The sequence below is a fragment of the Phyllobates terribilis genome, unplaced genomic scaffold (genome assembly GCF_046119375.1).
Source record: "Phyllobates terribilis strain yellow unplaced genomic scaffold, ASM4611937v1 Scaffold_14__1_contigs__length_39327217, whole genome shotgun sequence".
NCBI classification, from domain to species: Eukaryota; Metazoa; Chordata; class Amphibia; order Anura; family Dendrobatidae; genus Phyllobates; species Phyllobates terribilis.
In genome coordinates this window covers 29166881-29186702 of record NW_027362774.1, presented here as the reverse complement: position 1 = coordinate 29186702, position 19822 = coordinate 29166881, and the positions used below count along the sequence as shown (strand labels likewise).

Sequence of the window (19822 nt, the reverse complement as noted above, 5' to 3'; positions counted from 1 at the left end):
CTAATGGATGTTTAGAAAACCCTTGCACAAGTATGTTAGCCCAGCTGAAAACGGTTTGGCTGATTTGAGAAGCTATAACATTGATCTTCCTTTGAGCTAGTTGAGAATCTGGAGCATTACATTTGTTTGTTCTATGAAACTCTCAAAATGGCCAAAAAAAGAGAACTTTCCTGTGAAACTCGACAGTCTATTCTTGTTCTTAGAAATGAAGGCTATTCCATGTGAGACAGTGCCAAGAAACTGAAGATTTCCTCCAACGGTGTGTACTACTCCCTTCAGAGGAGAGCAGAAACAGGCTCTAACCAGAGTAGAAGGAGAGCACAAACAGGCTGTAACCAGAGTAGAAGGAGAGCACAAACAGGCTGTAACCAGAGTAGAAAGAGAAGTGGGAGCCGCGCTGCACAACTGAGCAACAAGACAAGGACATTAGAGTCTCTAGTGTGAGAAATCGACGCCTCACAGCTCCTCAACTGGCAGCTTCATTAAATAGTACACGGAAAACGTCAGTGTCAACGTCCACAGTGAAGAGGCGACTCCGCGATGCTGGCCTTCAGGGCAAAGTGGCAAAGAAAAAGCCATATGAGACTGGCTAATAAAAGGAAAAGATTAATATGGGCAAAAGAACACAGACATTGGACAGAGGAAGATTGGAAAATAGTTTTATGGACAGACGAATCAAAGTTTGAGGTGTTTGGATCACACTGAAGAACATTTGTGAGACGCAGAACAACTGAAAAGATGCTGGAAGAGTGCCTGACGCCATCTGTCAAGCATGGTGGAGGTAATGTGATGGTCTGGGGTTGCTTTGGTGCTGGTAAAGTGGGAAATTTGTACAAGGTAAATGGGATTTTGAATAAGGAAGGCTATCACTCCATTTTGCAACGCCATGCCATACCCTGTGGACAGCGCTTGATTGGAGCCAATTTCATCCTACAACAGGACAATGACCCAAAGCACACCTCCAAATTATGCATGAACTATTTAGGGAAGAAGCCGGCAGCTGGTATTCTATCTGTAATGGAGTGGCCAGTGCAGTCACCAGATCTCAACCCCATTGAGCTGTTGTGGGAGCAGCTTCACCGTATGGTGCAAAAAGTGTCCATCAAGCCAATCCAACTTGTGGAGGGGCTTCAGGAAGCATGGGGGGAAATGTCTCAAGATTACCTCAGAAAATTAACAGCTAGAAGCCAAAGGTCTGCAATGCTGGAATTGCTGCAAAGGAGCAAAGTGTGAAGGAGAAAATTATTCTTTCTAATAAAAATCATTATTTCTAACCTTCTCCATGTCTGGACTATATTTTCGATTCATTTTGCAACTCACTTTTATTTATCAAATATTTCATGGAAAACACAAAATTGTCTGGGTGACCCCAAATTTTGGAACGGTAGTGTATATAGCAAACATCCATTGTTCAATGACCCTCTGTCCCTGTCTTGCAGAGTTAGCAGACAATAAGTTGCAGTAAATATCAATTCAAGTGTCAACATTCAGGCTTATCCAAATAATAGTTTCTCGACCAACCAAAGAAAAACACAAATTCAAAAGTCAACATAAAGATAATAGCGTATGTCTCCTGGCCTACTGAGTTTACACCTGGATAATTAAGATTAAATGCTGTGTCGTCACATATGGTGTCTGCCACATCAGTCAAGCAGTATATAGTGACGTATTGATTGGGTGGTGCATTATGGCGGTACCGTGCTAGGGATTAATGCTTGGACTGAGTGCCGCACCGCCACTTTAGGGACTCCATACCCTTCACACCCTCCTGCTCTTCTGCCTGCCCGATGTCGTACGAGTCAGAAACCGCCTCTACTTGTGACCGGGGTGCGGCACATTTCTGGTACATGGCATGGTTTGGTGGCAGTCACTGGTTTGTGTGACGCGGATGTCACGTGTTGTCCCCATCTCATTACTGATCTCCTGTGTGGTGTTTCTCGCCGCCCTCACTGACTCTAGTCTCCATCTCTTCCTCCAGCCCTTCCTGTTCCCTGAGCCTTCCAGACACCCCTGTGCAGCACTAGGTGGTGGTTGTACAAAGTCTCTACACAGATTTTTATCATGTTTCTCTATTTTATTTCACAATGTAATGAAAATGATGCAGAGAATGAGAAGGACGTCTGCCCGGGATGAGCAGCCAGAAGTCTTGGGAGGCTCCTTTTCGCTGTAATAATCGTACAGCAGCTCTTCTGTTCCCTCCTTGACTGCAGCTCGGAAATGCTGCTGCGGTAGATCCACCGTACTGATGGTAGGAATGAACGGCCTCCCGGCCTGCGCAGCACGAGATGAAATCCAGTGACTGTAGTATGAGGTGCGAGTGTAGAGGACTGGAAGGTAGGGCCTCATCCCTGCACCGGACAGGACTCCAGCCAGCAGCCATTGATCCTTTACCTGACATGACACCGGGCTGCCACCGGTCCCCTGCAGAAGCAGCACACACAGGTAACATCACATCCATCCACTATGGTCTGCACCTGGTCACAAATATCTTACCAAACAGCCAGAACCATGGAGACCTCGATGGATGCAGCATTCAGTCGACACTGTCCTTTGTAGAGGACAAGGAGTCATGTTCTCCACTGACAGTCTGCACCAAGAGGTAGAGCCCGAGTGCCCAGTCAGAGGCGAGAGCGGTGATCCTGAGCGTCCTTTCAGAGGTGAGAGCTGTGATCCTGAGCGTCCTGCTGGAGAGGAGAGCAGAGATCCCAGGCGTCTTGTCAAATGGAAACACAGAGATCCCAAGCAACTTACTGGAGAAGAGCACAGAGATCCCATGCGTCCTGTCAGATGGAAGCTCAGAGATCCCGAGCAACCTACTGGAGAGAAGCGCAGAGATCCCAGATATCCTTTCAGATGGAAGCGTAAAGATCCCAGGCGACCCGTCAGATGGAAGCACAGAGATCCCAAGCAACTTACTGGAGAAGAGCACAGAGATCCCATGCGTCCCGTCAGATGGAAGCTCAGAGATCCCGAGCAACCTACTGGAGAGAAGCGCAGAGATCCCAGATATCCTTTCAGATGGAAGCGTAAAGATCCCAGGCGACCCGTCAGATGGAAGCACAGACATCCCAAGCAACCTACTGGAGAAGAGCGCAGAGATCCCATGTGTCCGGTCAGATGGAAGCGCAGAGTTCCCAAACGTCTAATAGCCAGCAGGACCCCTGAGGATAAGCCTAACTCCATTGTATAATGGCTGGCTGCCGTCATATCCTGCTGGGCAGATTGGTATGAGATGTTCCCGGATGAAGCGTGTGGACCCCCCTGTTCTGGCAGTGCAGACCCCCTGTCACTCTCTCACCTGCATCCTCTGGACCTGTCCATCCTGACACTGAGCAGTTATTGAGCGCAGAAATGCGAAGGTCAAAATTTGGGAAACAAATGGGTTGAACTCCACGACCAAAACGGATCTTGTCCCTGGTCATGAGCAGCATCAGGTCATTGCTGAGATGAATGTTGTTGAATTCCTCGTGTATGATCACCTTGTGGATGGCGTAGGATACTTTGCTGGGTGGATACCTTGAGTCCAGCTCTGTGCTTCCCACCAGCACAGAGAGATCTTCCCTGAGGACAGAGGAATATATGTATAAATCCAGTCCGGAGTCTGAGCCTCGTGCAGAAATCCCAGCACCTCAAATCTAGGCTGCTGTCACTGAGGTCATTAATGGTCGTCTGAGGAAGAAAATCAGCAAGGGTCCACCGCCGGCAGCTCCTGTGTAATCACCGACCAATGACGTCCCCAATGTGCTCGATAGGGACAAGTCCGGAGACGCTGCCGGCAGCTCCTGTGTAATCACCGACCAATGACGTCCCCGATGTGCTCGAGGGAGACAAGTCCGGAGACGCAGCCACAGGAGCAGGTTTAGGCCACGCAGGCGCTCACAGTAGTACACGAAACATGCGACCTGGGGTCGTCGTCTTGGTATGACTCCTGGGACACTAGAGAAATGGCCAGCATAACTCTATTTCACATCGAGCTGTGAGTGTCCTGGAGTGAAGATTAGAGGGGTCTGGCTAGCGGAAATTATGCCCCCATCATAATCCCAGGAGCAGGACTGGTGTGATGGTCGCTCGTGAAGCCTCTTCATAGCGCTGCCCACGTGGTTTCATCAGATTAGAAGAATGGCGCCCAGTGATCTGTTATTGCTGCAAGTGATATTGAAAGCCTCACATCAAGCCTCGGATGTCTCCCACCGAGCCTCGGGCCTCAGACGTCGCTCACCAAGCCTCGGGCCTCAGATGTCGCACACCGAGCCTCGGGCCTCAGATGTCGCTCACCGAGCCTCGGGCCTCAGACGTCGCTCACCAAGCCTCGGGCCTCAGACGTCGCTCACCAAGCCTCGAGCCTCAGACGTCGCACACCAAGCCTCGGGCCTCAGACGTCGCTCACCAAGCCTCGGGCCTCAGACGTCGCTCACCAAGCCTCGGGCCTCAGACGTCGTTCACCAAGCCTCGAGCCTCAGACGTCGCTCACCAAGCCTCGGGCCTCAGACGTCGCACACCAAGCCTCGGGCCTCAGACGTCGCTCACCAAGCCTCGGGCCTCAGACGTCGCTCACCAAGCCTCGGGCCTCAGACGTCGCTCACCAAGCCTCGAGCCTCAGACGTCGCACACCAAGCCTCGGGCCTCAGACGTCGCTCACCAAGTCTCGGGCCTCAGACGTCGCTCACCAAGCCTCGAGCCTCAGACGTCGCACACCAAGCCTCGGGCCTCAGACGTCGCTCACCAAGCCTCGGGCCTCAGACGTCGCTCACCAAGCCTCGAGCCTCAGACGTCGCACACCAAGCCTCGGGCCTCAGACGTCGCTCACCAAGCCTCGGGCCTCAGACGTCGCTCACCAAGCCTCGGGCCTCAGACGTCGCACACCAAGCCTCGGGCCTCAGACGTCGCACACCAAGCCTCGGGCCTCAGACGTCGCACACCAAGCCTCGGGCCTCAGACGTCGCTCACCAAGCCTTGGGCCTCAGACGTCACTCAGTATACACAATCATCAGGAGGCGTCCACACCACACCGGGCTATGAGCCAGAAGTCCGGCTAAGATGCTCCATCACCAAATGATTGACATGAAATTATATCTCCAATATTCTTTACCATGACTACACAGGATCTGCCGGAAGCGTCTCCGGATTTGTCTCCATTGAGCACATCGGGGACATCACTGGTCGGTGATTACACCTGAGCTGCAGGGTCTCCAGACTTGTCTCCATCGAGCACATCCGGGACATCACTGGTAGGTGATTACACAGGAGCTGCCGGCAGCGTCTCTGGACTTGTCTCCATCGAGCACATCTGGGACGTCACTGTTTGATTACACAGGAGCTGCCGGCAGCGTCTCCGGACTTGTCTCCATGGAGCACAGCGGGGACGTCACTGTTTGGTGATTACACAAGAGCTGCCGGCAGCGTCTCTGGACTTGTCTCCATGGAGCACAGCGGAGACCTCACTAGTCGGTGATTACACAGGAGCTGCCGGCAGCGTCTCCGGACTTGTCTCCATTGAGCACAGCGGGGACATCACTGGTCAGTGATTACACAGGAGCTGCCGGCAGTGTCTCTAGACTTGTCTCCATTGAGCACAGCGGGGACATCACTGGTCAGTGATTACACAGGAGCTGCCGGCAGCGTCTCCGGACTTGTCTCCATCGAGCACATCTGGGACGTCATTGGTCGGTGATCACACAGGAGCTGCAGTGTCTCTGGACTTGTCTCCATTGAGCACAGCGGGGACATTACTGGTCGGTGATTACATAAGAGCTGCCGGCAGCATCTCCGGACTTGTCTCCATTGAGCACAGCGGGGACGTCACTGGTCGGTGATTACACAGGAGCTGCCAGAAGCGTCTCCGGACTTGTTTCCATCGAGCACATGGGGGACGTCACTGTTCGGTGGTTACACAGGAGCTGCCGGCAGCGGATCCTGATTTCCTTCCTCAGGTGACCATTAACCTGATAGCAGCTGAGGTCAGAGGTGCTGGGATTTCTGCACCAGGCTCAGACTGCGGACTGGAAAATCCAGAGGTTGTTTCCAGCATTTGCTTATCAGTGAGGTATGTATATGTGAGTATATAGAGGGATTCCATACACCAAACCCTGGTGAGATTGGCGGCTGTCTCACCTCAGCCGCACAGCAGATGGTGCCGTCACTATCCAGAATTCACTGATAATTGCTCCTCCTGCAAGATAGGATCCGTGGTTGTGAACTGTCACCAACCACGGGAATATTTGTGAGCTCATTGGATCCGATGTGCCGCAGCCTGGAATAAGCAGAGCAGCCACAGGTCAGCCATCATGCACAGCATCTGCCTGGAGTATGTGCTACGCCCAGAGCAGGAGCGCCCTGTCTGATGAGGGCAAGGAGGGTACTCACGGGCAGCCGAGCAGCTGGTCACAAAGAACGTGCAGGACATTATCAGAGCCACCCTGAGAGGCAGAAATGGAGACAAACGTGAGCGGCAGGGAGGCTGACGGTGCCTGTCTGTATCCATACACAAATCTACAGGCGATGTGTATAGATACTGTATACACACAGTGCTATGGAAACGTTTAGGCTGCTGTGTAAAAATGCTGTAAAATAAGAAGCGTTCAAAAATCGAAGAGTTAATAGGTTATTTTCTCCAATTAACAAAGTGCAAAATGTAAATCACATCAGAATCTGGTGACCACCCACCACCTCCATCATCAGTATCTGGTGACCACCCACCACCTCCATCATCGGTACCTGGTGACCACCCACCACCTCCATCATCAGCATCTGGTGACCACCCACCACCTCCATCATCAGTATCTGGTGACCACCCACCACCTCCATCATCAGTATCTGGTGATCACCCACCACCTCCATCATCAGTACCTGGTGACCACCCACCACCTCCATCATCGGTATCTGGTGACCACCCACCACCTCCATCATCGGTATTTGGTGACCACCCACCACCTCCATCATCAGTACCTGGTGACCACCCACCACCTCCATCATCGGTATCTGGTGACCACCCACCACCTCCATCATCAGTATCTGGTGACCACCCACCACCTCCATCATCAGCATCTGGTGACCACCCACCACCTCCATCATCAGTATCTGGTGACCACCCACCACCTCCATCATCAGTATCTGGTGACCACCCACCACCTCCATCATCAGTATCTGGTGACCACCCACCACCTCCATCATCAGCATCTGGTGACCACCCACCACCTCCATCATCAGTATCAGGTGACCACCCACCACCTCCATCATCAGTATCAGGTGACCACCCACCACCTCCATCATCAGTATCTGGTGACCACCCACCACCTCCATCATCAGTATCTGGTGACCACCCACCACCTCCATCATCAGTATCTGGTGACCACCCACCACCTCCATCATCACTATCTGGTGAAGACGCACCACCACCATCATCAGTATCTGGTGACCACCCACCACCACCATCATCAGCATCTGGTGGCCACCCACCACCTCCATCATCAGTATCAGGTGACCACCCACCACCTCCATCATCAGTATCTGGTGACCACCCACCACCTCCATCATCAGTATCTGGTGACCACCCACCACCACAATCATCAGTATATGGTGACCGCTCATCTTCTCCATCATCAGTATCTGGTGACCACCCACCACCTCCATCATCAGAGTCCCGGCTATGTTAGTAGCCCCGGACTGGCCAAGGAGGACGTGGTTCTCGACGCTGGTGTCGCTTCTGGCTGCGCCTCCACTTCCTCTCCCTCTTCGCACGGACCTGTTAACCCAAAGGCCCGTTCGTCATCCGGACCTGAAGTCTCTGCGTTTGACGGCGTGGCTCTTGAGACCGAAATCTTGACTCGTCAAGGTTTTTCAGCCGAAGTCATTGCCACTCTGCGAGCTGCCAGGGGTCCTGCCACTACTAGGATCTATCATAAGACTTGGGAGGCCTTCTTTTCATGGTGTTCGGTTTCTTCAAGGAACCCGAGGATTTTTTCCATTCCCAATTTGTTGGCCTTTTTGCAGTATGGCCTGGACAAGGGTTTGGCAGTTAGCACTCTGAGGGGTCACGTTTCTGCTTTGTCCTTGCTGTTTCGGAAGGCTATCGCCTCGCGTAGGGACGTTCGTTCCTTTTTTCGCGGGGTAACCCGTCAGTTTCCGCCGCGGAAGGCGCTTGTGTCCCCTTGGCGGCTCAATCTGGTCTTGGAGGCTCTTCAACATGGGCCTTTTGAGCCTATGGACTCCGTTAGCCTTTTTTTGCTTTCTTGGAAGGTTGCCTTTTTAGTGGCAGTCACCTCTTTGAGAAGGGTTTCTGAACTGGCGGCTCTTTCTTGCTCGCCTCCTTTTCTGGAGTTTCTGGAGTTTCTCCCGGATCGCGTGGTGCTTCGCACACGGGGCGACTTTCTACCTAAGGTGGTGTCACAATTTCATGTTAACCAGGATATTGTGTTGCCCTCGCTCTGTCCGGAACCGAGGAATGCGAAGGAACGGGCCTTGCACTCATTGGATTTAGTGCGGGCTTTGAAGTTCTATTTGTCTATTACTCAAGGTTTTCGGAAATCGGACTCTCTGTTTGTGATTCCAGCAGGTCGTCGGCGTGGTCAACGAGCTTCCAAGGACACTATAGCTCGATGGATTCGGTCGGCCATTTTAGAGGCTTACCGACTCAAGGGCGAATCTTGTCCAATTAAGATTCGAGCTCACTCCACGAGAGCTGTGGGTTCGTCATGGGCTTTTCATCAAGGGGCCTCGGCAGCTCATCTCTGCCGGGCGGCTACCTGGCGCTCCGTCCACACTTTTACAAAGTTTTATAAGGTGGACGTCAGTGCTTCCGCTGATGCAGCCTTAGGACGTAGGGTCCTGCAGGCGGCTGTAGTTTAAGTTATCGTTAACTTGTATTTAGCGCTAGTTGCGCATTTTTCTAGGTTGTTGGGATTCTGCCTCTGTTGGTTTTTTCCCACCCTTAATTTTTGGACTGCTTTGGGACGTCCCACTAGTAATGACTGTGTCTCCCTTCCTTCCATCTGCTGCTGAAAGACGGATTTTGGTAAGACCTTACCTGTAAAATCCTTTTCAGCGAAGGAAGGAAGGGAGACACAGCTCCCTCCCATGGCAGAAGTGTGTTGTTGTGTTTTCAGATGCGGCGTGACCCTTCTCTGATGGCGGTCATCTGGGCGGGGGTCGGCGCGCTAAGGCTCTGTTCCAGCATTGCCAGCTCATCGCAGTGGTCAGGTCCAGTGAGTAGTACCTGGGACTGTGTGGTTTTTCTGTTATATGCATAACCTGTCTCTTGTTTTTTCTCTGAAGTTCTTCAGAAGGGGTTGTGTTGCTCCGCTGGTGATATTTGCTCTTCCTTAGCTTGTGTACGGACTGGAGAGCTGGAGTACGAGGAGCCCAAGCTGGAGGGGCCGGACAACACTCTTTTTTAATCTGAGGTGTTCTATCCTATGTGGGCTCCGCCTGCCACTAGTAATGACTGTGTCTCCCTTCCTTCCTTCGCTGAAAAGGATTTTACAGGTAAGGTCTTACCAAAATCCGTCTTTATCCCATGTCGGTCGTCTCCCTAGGTCTCTAAGATCCTTAGTGACCATACTCAAGAACACATCAATCGGGCTGAGGTCATTCTGTGGAGGGGGCATTTTAGTACTTTTTGACTTCAGGTCAGTAAAAGGACCTTTCCCTTCAAGATTAGGGTCAGGATCACTGAGATGAAATAAAGTCCTAATATCCGCTAGCAAGTCACCCCGCACTCCAAATTCAGCACGTTTGTCATTCCTAATATAATGCTTACGGCACTGAAATTTACGACCGAACAGGTTGATGTCCTTGATCGTGTGAAAGGGATCGTAGTCGGTGGTTGGTACAAAAGTCAGACCTTTACTTAATACTGCCATCTCAGAAGCTGTGAGGTTCCTAGAGGACAGATTAATAACTTGGGGGTTTATTGTGGTGGTGGTGGGTTGTTCAGATTGTGAGATGACTGAGCAGGGAATAGCCCCCTTCTAAAAAATGTGGGGATCTCCTGTTATTATTGCGTCCCCTACCACACCTCCCCCTCTGTCGACTGCGGCAGGTATTTTTTGTACCGATGGTCCATGTGAGTTTTTATATTTGGATTAGTATTTTAATCTGTTTTAAAGGTTATGTTTTAACTTTTTCACCAGTTTTTTTTTGCTTTGGCTTGATTATTGGTGATAACGGTGCCTGCGAGCACAAAGCGCCTGTGATTATTGGTGATACCGTCGTCTGCGGCATTAAGCGCCTGTGATTATTGGTGATAACGGTGCCTGCGAGCACAAAGCGCCTGTGATTATTGGTGATACCGTCGTCTGCGGCATTAAGCGCCTGTGATTATTGGTGATAACGGTGCCTGCGAGCACAAAGCGCCTGTGATTATTGGTGATACCGTCGTCTGCGGCATTAAGCGCCTGTGATTATTGGTGATACCGTCGTCTGCGGCATTAAGCGCCTGTGATTATTGGTGATACTGTCGTCTGCGGGCACGAAGTGCCTATTATTATTGGTGATAACGGTGCCTGCGAGCACAAAGCGCCTGTGATTATTGGTGATACCATCGTCTGCGGCATTAAGCGCCTGTGATTATTGGTGATACTGTCGTCTGCGGGCACGAAGTGCCTATTATTATTGGTGATAACGGTGCCTGCGAGCACAAAGCGCCTGTGATTATTGGTGATACCGTCGTCTGCGGCATTAAGCGCCTGTGATTATTGGTGATACTGTCATCTACGGCACGAAGTACCTATTATTATTTATGATACCATCGTCTGCGGACACAAAGCGCTTGTGATTATTGGTGATACCGTCACCTGCGAGCACAAAGCGCCTGTGATTATTGGTGATACAGTCACCTGCGAGCACAAAGCGCCTGTGATTATTGGTGATACCGTCGCCTGCGAGCACAAAGCGCCTGTGATTATTGGTGATACCGTCGCCTGCGAGCACAAAGCGCCTGTGATTATTGGTGATAACGGTGCCTGCGAGCACAAAGCGCCTGTGATTATTGGTGATAACGGTGCCTGCGAGCACAAAGCGCCTGTGATTATTGGTGATAACGGTGCCTGCCAGCACAAAGCGCCTGTGATTATTGGTGATAACGGTGCCTGCGAGCACAAAGCGCCTATGATTATTGGTGATACTGTCTGCGGCACGAATTGCCTGTGATTGGTGATGCTGTCGTCTGCGGGCACGAAGCGCCTGTGATTATTGGTGATACCATCGTCTGCGGCATTAAGCGCCTGTGATTGGTGAAATCGTCGTCTGCCAGCACAAAGCGCCTGTGATTATTGGTGATACCGTCATCTACGGCACGAAGTGCCTATTATTATTGATGATACCATCGTCTGCGGGCACAAAGCGCTTGTGATTATTGGTGATACCGTCATCTGCGAGAATGAAGCGCCTGTGATTATTGGTGATACCGTCACCTGCGAGCACAAAGCGCCTGTGATTATTGGTGATACAGTCACCTGCGAGCACAAAGCGCCTGTGATTATTGGTGATACCGTCATCTGCGTCACAAAGTGCCTATGATTACTGGTGATACCGACGTCTGCGAGAAAGAAGCGCCTGTGATTATTGGTCATACCATCGTCTGCGGCACAAAGTGCCTGTGATTGGTGATACCGTCTCCTGCGAGCACGAAGTGCCTGTGATTATTGGTGATACCGTCGTCTGCGAGCACAAAGCGCCTGTGATTATTGGTGATACCATCGCCTTCGAGAACGAAGCGCCTGTGATTATTGGTCATACCATCGTCTGTGGCACAAAGCGCCTGTGATTGGTGATACTGTCACCTACGAGCACAAAGTGCCTGTGATTATTGGTGATACCGTCGTCTGCGGGCATAAAGCGCCTGTAACATGGTCTGGAGACACTGGGGTCTCCGGTGGGCAGAATACTACTCAGACAACACAGGATGAGGATAAAACAGTGTGGAAATACTTTATTGAGCCACCAAACAGACAGTGACACAGAACAGTCCCAGCAAATACCCAAGCTGGTACAAAATTACAGAGTCTCACCCTTCCGCTGACACGCCGGGATTAGAGCAGCTGCGACTCCGGGGCTTCCAGGGCCGACTACCCCCACCAGTGGCAACCAGATTTTGGCTGGCCCCCACAGAGAGGAGGTAATGACAAGCTTAGGAAGCTGACAGTCCATTGGGGCATGTGTCCAGATGACCGAAGGGTCCCAACCTGGCTTCTCCAAATGTCTCCATGGGGCCAGGCGACTGGATGGTCCCAACCTGGCTACCCCAAACATATCCATGGGTTTAAGGTGACCAGAGGGTCCCAACCTGGTTTCCCCAAACGTATCCCTGGGGTCAGGCAACTGGAGGGTTACAATCCTAGCTTCCTCAAACGTATCCATGGGTTCAGTGATATTCGATGGAACAGATCTGTGTTGTTCCAGCTTGGGCCTTGGTCCCCTAGCTGACATCCTGTAGAGTCAAATCTGTGTCCCTCTTGATGGAGCCATGTGTCCTAGTTACTGTTCTGAAGAGTCTCTCTTGGCTGTGATTTTTGTAAAGACCTCAGAAGGAGAGGGGTCCTTTTTATATCAACATCTGTGGTTCATGTCATCATCCACAGGTCAAGGGGGAGGTGGGATGAGTTTAACTCTCAATGTTTGAACATTTAATCGATCTGTATAGTTCGTCCTTCTCTGTTTTGCGGGTCAACAAGCCACAGGGCCCACACAATGGTCAATTAACATAGACTACCGTTCAAAAGTTTGTGGTCATTTAGAAATTTCATTATTTTTGAAAGAAAAGCAGATTTTTTTCAATTAAACTAACATTAAATGAATCAGAAATACACTCTTTACATTGTTAATGTGGTAAATGAGTATTCTAGCTGCAAACGTCTTGTTTTTTTTTGCAATATCTACATAGGTGTGGTTCCAACAACCACCACTCCAGTGTTTTAATGGTACATTGTGTTTGCTAACTGTGTAAGAAGGCTAATGGATGTTTAGAAAACCCTTGCACAAGTATGTTAGCCCAGCTGAAAACGGTTTGGCTGATTTGAGAAGCTATAACATTGATCTTCCTTTGAGCTAGTTGAGAATCTGGAGCATTACATTTGTTTGTTCTATGAAACTCTCAAAATGGCCAAAAAAAGAGAACTTTCCTGTGAAACTCGACAGTCTATTCTTGTTCTTAGAAATGAAGGCTATTCCATGTGAGACAGTGCCAAGAAACTGAAGATTTCCTCCAACGGTGTGTACTACTCCCTTCAGAGGAGAGCAGAAACAGGCTCTAACCAGAGTAGAAGGAGAGCACAAACAGGCTGTAACCAGAGTAGAAGGAGAGCACAAACAGGCTGTAACCAGAGTAGAAAGAGAAGTGGGAGCCGCGCTGCACAACTGAGCAACAAGACAAGTACATTAGAGTCTCTAGTGTGAGAAATCGACGCCTCACAGCTCCTCAACTGGCAGCTTCATTAAATAGTACACGGAAAACGTCAGTGTCAACGTCTACAGTGAAGAGGCGACTCCGCGATGCTGGCCTTCAGGGCAAAGTGGCAAAGAAAAAGCCATATCTGAGACTGGCTAATAAAAGGAAAAGATTAATATGGGCAAAAGAACACAGACATTGGACAGAGGAAGATTGGAAAATAGTTTTATGGACAGACGAATCAAAGTTTGAGGTGTTTGGATCACACTGAAGAACATTTGTGAGACGCAGAACAACTGAAAAGATGCTGGAAGAGTGCCTGACGCCATCTGTCAAGCATGGTGGAGGTTATGTGATGGTCTGGGGTTGCTTTGGTGCTGGTAAAGTGGGAAATTTGTACAAGGTAAATGGGATTTTGAATAAGGAAGGCTATCACTCCATTTTGCAACGCCATGCCATACCCTGTGGACAGCGCTTGATTGGAGCCAATTTCATCCTACAACAGGACAATGACCCAAAGCACACCTCCAAATTATGCATGAACTATTTAGGGAAGAAGCCGGCAGCTGGTATTCTATCTGTAATGGAGTGGCCAGTGCAGTCACCAGATCTCAACCCCATTGAGCTGTTGTGGGAGCAGCTTCACCGTATGGTGCAAAAAGTGTCCATCAAGCCAATCCAACTTGTGGAGGGGCTTCAGGAAGCATGGGGGGAAATGTCTCAAGATTACCTCAGAAAATTAACAGCTAGAAGCCAAAGGTCTGCAATGCTGGAATTGCTGCAAAGGAGCAAAGTGTGAAGGAGAAAATTATTCTTTCTAATAAAAATCATTATTTCTAACCTTCTCAATGTCTGGACTATATTTTCGATTCATTTTGCAACTCACTTTTATTTATCAAATATTTCATGGAAAACACAAAATTGTCTGGGTGACCCCAAATTTTTGAACGGTAGTGTATATAGCAAACATCCATTGTTCAATGACCCTCTGTCCCTGTCTTGCAGAGTTAGCAGACAATAAGTTGCAGTAAATATCAATTCAAGTGTCAACATTCAGGCTTATCCAAATAATAGTTTCTCGACCAACCAAAGAAAAACACAAATTCAAAAGTCAACATAAAGATAATAGCGTATGTCTCCTGGCCTACTGAATTTACACCTGGATAATTAAGATTAAATGCTGTGTCGTCACATATGGTGTCTGCCACATCAGTCAAGCAGTATATAGTGACGTATTGATTGGGTGGTGCATTATGGCGGTACCGTGCTAGGGATTAATGCTTGGACTGAGTGCCGCACCGCCACTTTAGGGACTCCATACCCTTCACACCCTCCTGCTCTTCTGCCTGCCCGATGTCGTAATAGTCAGAAACCGCCTCTCCTTGTGACCGGGGTGCGGCACATTTCTGGTACATGGCATGGTTTGGTGGCAGTCACTGGTTTGTGTGACGCGGATGTCACGTGTTGTCCCCATCTCATTACTGATCTCCTGTGTGGTGTTTCTCGCCGCCCTCACTGACTCTAGTCTCCATCTCTTCCTCCAGCCCTTCCTGTTCCCTGAGCCTTCCAGACACCCCTGTGCAGCACTAGGTGGTGGTTGTACAAAGTCTCTACACAGATTTTTATCATGTTTCTCTATTTTATTTCACAATGTAATGAAAATGATGCAGAGAATGAGAAGGACGTCTGCCCGGGATGAGCAGCCAGAAGTCTTGGGAGGCTCCTTTTCGCTGTAATAATCGTACAGCAGCTCTTCTGTTCCCTCCTTGACTGCAGCTCGGAAATGCTGCTGCGGTAGATCCACCGTACTGATGGTAGGAATGAACGGCCTCCCGGCCTGCGCAGCACGAGATGAAATCCAGTGACTGTAGTATGAGGTGCGAGTGTAGAGGACTGGAAGGTAGGGCCTCATCCCTGCACCGGACAGGACTCCAGCCAGCAGCCATTGATCCTTTACCTGACATGACACCGGGCTGCCACCGGTCCCCTGCAGAAGCAGCACACACAGGTAACATCACATCCATCCACTATGGTCTGCACCTGGTCACAAATATCTTACCAAACAGCCAGAACCATGGAGACCTCGATGGATGCAGCATTCAGTCGACACTGTCCTTTGTAGAGGGCAAGGAGTCATGTTCTCCACTGACAGTCTGCACCAAGAGGTAGAGCCCGAGTGCCCAGTCAGAGGCGAGAGCGGTGATCCTGAGCGTCCTTTCAGAGGTGAGAGCTGTGATCCTGAGCGTCCTGCTGGAGAGGAGAGCAGAGATCCCAGGCGTCTTGTCAAATGGAAACACAGAGATCCCAAGCAACTTACTGGAGAAGAGCACAGAGATCCCATGCGTCCTGTCAGATGGAAGCTCAGAGATCCCGAGCAACCTACTGGAGAGAAGCGCAGAGATCCCAGATATCCTTTCAGATGGAAGCGTAAAGATCCCAGGCGACCCGTCAGATGGAAGCACAGAGATCCCAAGCAACTTACTGGAGAAGAGCACAGAGATCCCATGCGTCCCGTCAGATGGAAGCTCAGAGATCCCGAGCAACCTACTGGAGAGAAGCGCAGAGATCCCAGATATCCTTTCAGATGGAAGCGTAAAGATCCCAGGCGACCCGTCAGATGGAAGCACAGACATCCCAAGCAACCTACTGGAGAAGAGCGCAGAGATCCCATGTGTCCGGTCAGATGGAAGCGCAGAGTTCCCAAGCGTCTAATAGCCAGCAGGACCCCTGAGGATAAGCCTAACTCCATTGTATAATGGCTGGCTGCCGTCATATCCTGCTGGGCAGATTGGTATGAGATGTTCCCGGATGAAGCGTGTGGACCCCCCTGTTCTGGCAGTGCAGACCCCCTGTCACTCTCTCACCTGCATCCTCTGGACCTGTCCATCCTGACACTGAGCAGTTATTGAGCGCAGAAATGCGAAGGTCAAAATTTGGGAAACAAATGGGTTGAACTCCACGACCAAAACGGATCTTGTCCCTGGTCATGAGCAGCATCAGGTCATTGCTGAGATGAATGTTGTTGAATTCCTCGTGTATGATCACCTTGTGGATGGCGTAGGATACTTTGCTGGGTGGATACCTTGAGTCCAGCTCTGTGCTTCCCACCAGCACAGAGAGATCTTCCCTGAGGACAGAGGAATATATGTATAAATCCAGTCCGGAGTCTGAGCCTCGTGCAGAAATCCCAGCACCTCAAATCTAGGCTGCTGTCACTGAGGTCATTAATGGTCGTCTGAGGAAGAAAATCAGCAAGGGTCCACCGCCGGCAGCTCCTGTGTAATCACCGACCAATGACGTCCCCAATGTGCTCGATGGGGACAAGTCCGGAGACTCTGCCGGCAGCTCCTGTGTAATCACCGACCAATGACGTCCCCGATGTGCTCGAGGGAGACAAGTCCGGAGACGCAGCCACAGGAGCAGGTTTAGGCCACGCAGGCGCTCACAGTAGTACACGGAACATGCGACCTGGGGTCGTCGTCTTGGTATGACTCCTGGGACACTAGAGAAATGGCCAGCATAACTATTTCACATCGAGCTGTGAGTGTCCTGGAGTGAAGATTAGAGGGGTCTGGCTAGCGGAAATTATGCCCCCATCATAATCCCAGGAGCAGGACTGGTGTGATGGTCGCTCGTGAAGCCTCTTCATAGCGCTGCCCACGTGGTTTCATCAGATTAGAAGAATGGCGCCCAGTGATCTGTTATTGCTGCAAGTGATATTGAAAGCCTCACATCAAGCCTCGGATGTCTCCCACCGAGCCTCGGGCCTCAGACGTCGCTCACCAAGCCTCGGGCCTCAGATGTCGCACACCGAGCCTCGGGCCTCAGATGTCGCTCACCGAGCCTCGGGCCTCAGACGTCGCTCACCGAGCCTCGGGCCTCAGACGTCGCTCACCAAGCCTCGAGCCTCAGACGTCGCACACCAAGCCTCGGGCCTCAGACGTCGCTCACCAAGCCTCGGGCCTCAGACGTCGCTCACCAAGCCTCGGGCCTCAGACGTCGTTCACCAAGCCTCGAGCCTCAGACGTCGCTCACCAAGCCTCGAGCCTCAGACGTCGCACACCAAGCCTCGGGCCTCAGACGTCGCTCACCAAGCCTCGGGCCTCAGACGTCGCTCACCAAGCCTCGGGCCTCAGACGTCGCTCACCGAGCCTCGGGCCTCAGATGTCGCTCACCGAGCCTCGGGCCTCAGACGTCGCTCACCAAGCCTCGAGCCTCAGACGTCGCACACCAAGCCTCGGGCCTCAGACGTCGCTCACCAAGCCTCGGGCCTCAGACGTCGCTCACCAAGCCTCGGGCCTCAGACGTCGCACACCAAGCCTCGGGCCTCAGACGTCGCACACCAAGCCTCGGGCCTCAGACGTCGCACACCAAGCCTCGGGCCTCAGACGTCGCACACCAAGCCTCGGGCCTCAGACGTCGCACACCAAGCCTCGGGCCTCAGACGTCGCACACCAAGCCTCGGGCCTCAGACGTCGCACACCAAGCCTCGGGCCTCAGACGTCGCACACCAAGCCTCGGGCCTCAGACGTCTCACACCAAGCCTCGGGCCTCAGACGTCGCACACGAAGCCTCGGGCCTCAGACGTCGCTCACCAAGCCTCGGGCCTGAGATGTCGCACGCCAGGCCTCGGGCCTCAGACGTCGCTCACCAAGCCTCGGACCTCAGATGTCGCACACCAAGCCTCGGGCCTCAGATGTCGCTCACCAAGCCTTGGGCCTCAGATGTCGCACACCAAGCCTCGGGCCTCAGATGTCGCACACCAAGCCTCGGGCCTCAGACGTCGCACACCAAGCCTCGGGCCTCAGACGTCGCACACCAAGCCTCGGGCCTCAGACGTCGCTCACCAAGCCTTGGGCCTCAGACGTCACTCAGTATACACAATCATCAGGAGGCGTCCACACCACACCGGGCTATGAGCCAGAAGTCCGGCTAAGATGCTCCATCACCAAATGATTGACATGAAATTATATCTCCAATATTCTTTACCATGACTACACAGGATCTGCCGGAAGCGTCTCCGGATTTGTCTCCATTGAGCACATCGGGGACATCACTGGTCGGTGATTACACCTGAGCTGCAGGGTCTCCAGACTTGTCTCCATCGAGCACATCCGGGACATCACTGGTAGGTGATTACACAGGAGCTGCCGGCAGCGTCTCTGGACTTGTCTCCATCGAGCACATCTGGGACGTCACTGTTTGATTACACAGGAGCTGCCGGCAGCATCTCCGGACTTGTCTCCATGGAGCACAGCGGGGACGTCACTGTTTGGTGATTACACAAGAGCTGCCGGCAGCGTCTCTGGACTTGTCTCCATGGAGCACAGCGGAGACCTCACTAGTCGGTGATTACACAGGAGCTGCCGGCAGCGTCTCCGGACTTGTCTCCATTGAGCACAGCGGGGACATCACTGGTCAGTGATTACACAGGAGCTGCCGGCAGTGTCTCTAGACTTGTCTCCATTGAGCACAGCGGGGACATCACTGGTCAGTGATTACACAGGAGCTGCCGGCAGTGTCTCCGGACTTGTCTCCATTGAGCACAGCGGGGACGTCACTGGTCGGTGATTACACAGGAGCTGCCAGAAGCGTCTCCGGACTTGTTTCCATCGAGCACATGGGGGACGTCACTGTTCGGTGGTTACACAGGAGCTGCCGGCAGCGGATCCTGATTTCCTTCCTCAGGTGACCATTAACCTGATAGCAGCTGAGGTCAGAGGTGCTGGGATTTCTGCACCAGGCTCAGACTGCGGACTGGAAAATCCAGAGGTTGTTTCCAGCATTTGCTTATCAGTGAGGTATGTATATGTGAGTATATAGAGGGATTCCATACACCAAACCCTGGTGAGATTGGCGGCTGTCTCACCTCAGCCGCACAGCAGATGGTGCCGTCACTATCCAGAATTCACTGATAATTGCTCCTCCTGCAAGATAGGATCCGTGGTTGTGAACTGTCACCAACCACGGGAATATTTGTGAGCTCATTGGATCCGATGTGCCGCAGCCTGGAATAAGCAGAGCAGCCACAGGTCAGCCATCATGCACAGCATCTGCCTGGAGTATGTGCTACGCCCAGAGCAGGAGCGCCCTGTCTGATGAGGGCAAGGAGGGTACTCACGGGCAGCCGAGCAGCTGGTCACAAAGAACGTGCAGGACATTATCAGAGCCACCCTGAGAGGCAGAAATGGAGACAAACGTGAGCGGCAGGGAGGCTGACGGTGCCTGTCTGTATCCATACACAAATCTACAGGCGATGTGTATAGATACTGTATACACACAGTGCTATGGAAACGTTTAGGCTGCTGTGTAAAAATGCTGTAAAATAAGAAGCGTTCAAAAATCGAAGAGTTAATAGGTTATTTTCTCCAATTAACAAAGTGCAAAATGTAAATCACATCAGAATCTGGTGACCACCCACCACCTCCATCATCAGTATCT

At 51.5% G+C, this 19822-nt stretch overlaps 2 protein-coding genes across 3 annotated transcripts; both read right to left on the bottom strand.

Moving 5' to 3' along the window:
• Nucleotides 1-2068: 2068 nt before the first annotated feature.
• Nucleotides 2069-6455, bottom strand: LOC141175960 (inactive serine protease 54-like). Its single transcript, XM_073659947.1, has 5 exons — nt 6364-6455; nt 6112-6250; nt 3299-3561; nt 2494-2684; nt 2069-2421 (listed from the first exon to the last, which is right to left on the bottom strand). The coding sequence occupies exons 1-5, from the start codon at nt 6401-6403 to the stop codon at nt 2080-2082; spliced, it is 975 nt and encodes a 324-aa protein (XP_073516048.1). The 5' UTR covers nt 6404-6455; the 3' UTR covers nt 2069-2079.
• An 8560-nt stretch (nt 6456-15015) lies between these two features.
• On the bottom strand, nt 15016-19594 carry LOC141175959 (inactive serine protease 54-like). Of its 2 annotated transcripts, none has more exons than XM_073659945.1 (5): nt 19503-19594; nt 19251-19389; nt 16246-16508; nt 15441-15631; nt 15016-15368 (listed from the first exon to the last, which is right to left on the bottom strand). In XM_073659945.1, the coding sequence occupies exons 1-5, from the start codon at nt 19540-19542 to the stop codon at nt 15027-15029; spliced, it is 975 nt and encodes a 324-aa protein (XP_073516046.1). In that variant the 5' UTR covers nt 19543-19594; the 3' UTR covers nt 15016-15026. The 2 variants fall into 2 exon arrangements, with proteins under 2 accessions (XP_073516046.1, XP_073516047.1); XM_073659946.1 differs by having other exon boundaries at nt 19251-19335; nt 19503-19552.
• Between the last annotated feature and the right edge of the window lie 228 nt (nt 19595-19822).

What these genes read in the sequence shown, in the direction of transcription:
- LOC141175960 (XM_073659947.1), bottom strand. Translation starts at nt 6,403, where the DNA reads ATGTCCTGCACGTTCTTTGTGACCAGCTGCTCGGCTGCCC. An exon ending in GACCAGCTGCTCGGCTGCCC is followed by an intron (nt 6,251 to 6,363) that starts GTGAGTACCCTC and finishes TGCTTATTCCAG; the next exon opens with GCTGCGGCACATCGGATCCA. An exon ending in GACAGGTCCAGAGGATGCAG is followed by an intron (nt 2,685 to 3,298) that starts GTGAGAGAGTGA and finishes TCTCCTCTCCAG; the next exon opens with CAGGACGCTCAGGATCACAG.
- LOC141175959 (XM_073659945.1), bottom strand. Translation starts at nt 19,542, where the DNA reads ATGTCCTGCACGTTCTTTGTGACCAGCTGCTCGGCTGCCC. An exon ending in GACCAGCTGCTCGGCTGCCC is followed by an intron (nt 19,390 to 19,502) that starts GTGAGTACCCTC and finishes TGCTTATTCCAG; the next exon opens with GCTGCGGCACATCGGATCCA. An exon ending in TCCATGGTTCTGGCTGTTTG is followed by an intron (nt 15,369 to 15,440) that starts GTAAGATATTTG and finishes CTGCTTCTGCAG; the next exon opens with GGGACCGGTGGCAGCCCGGT.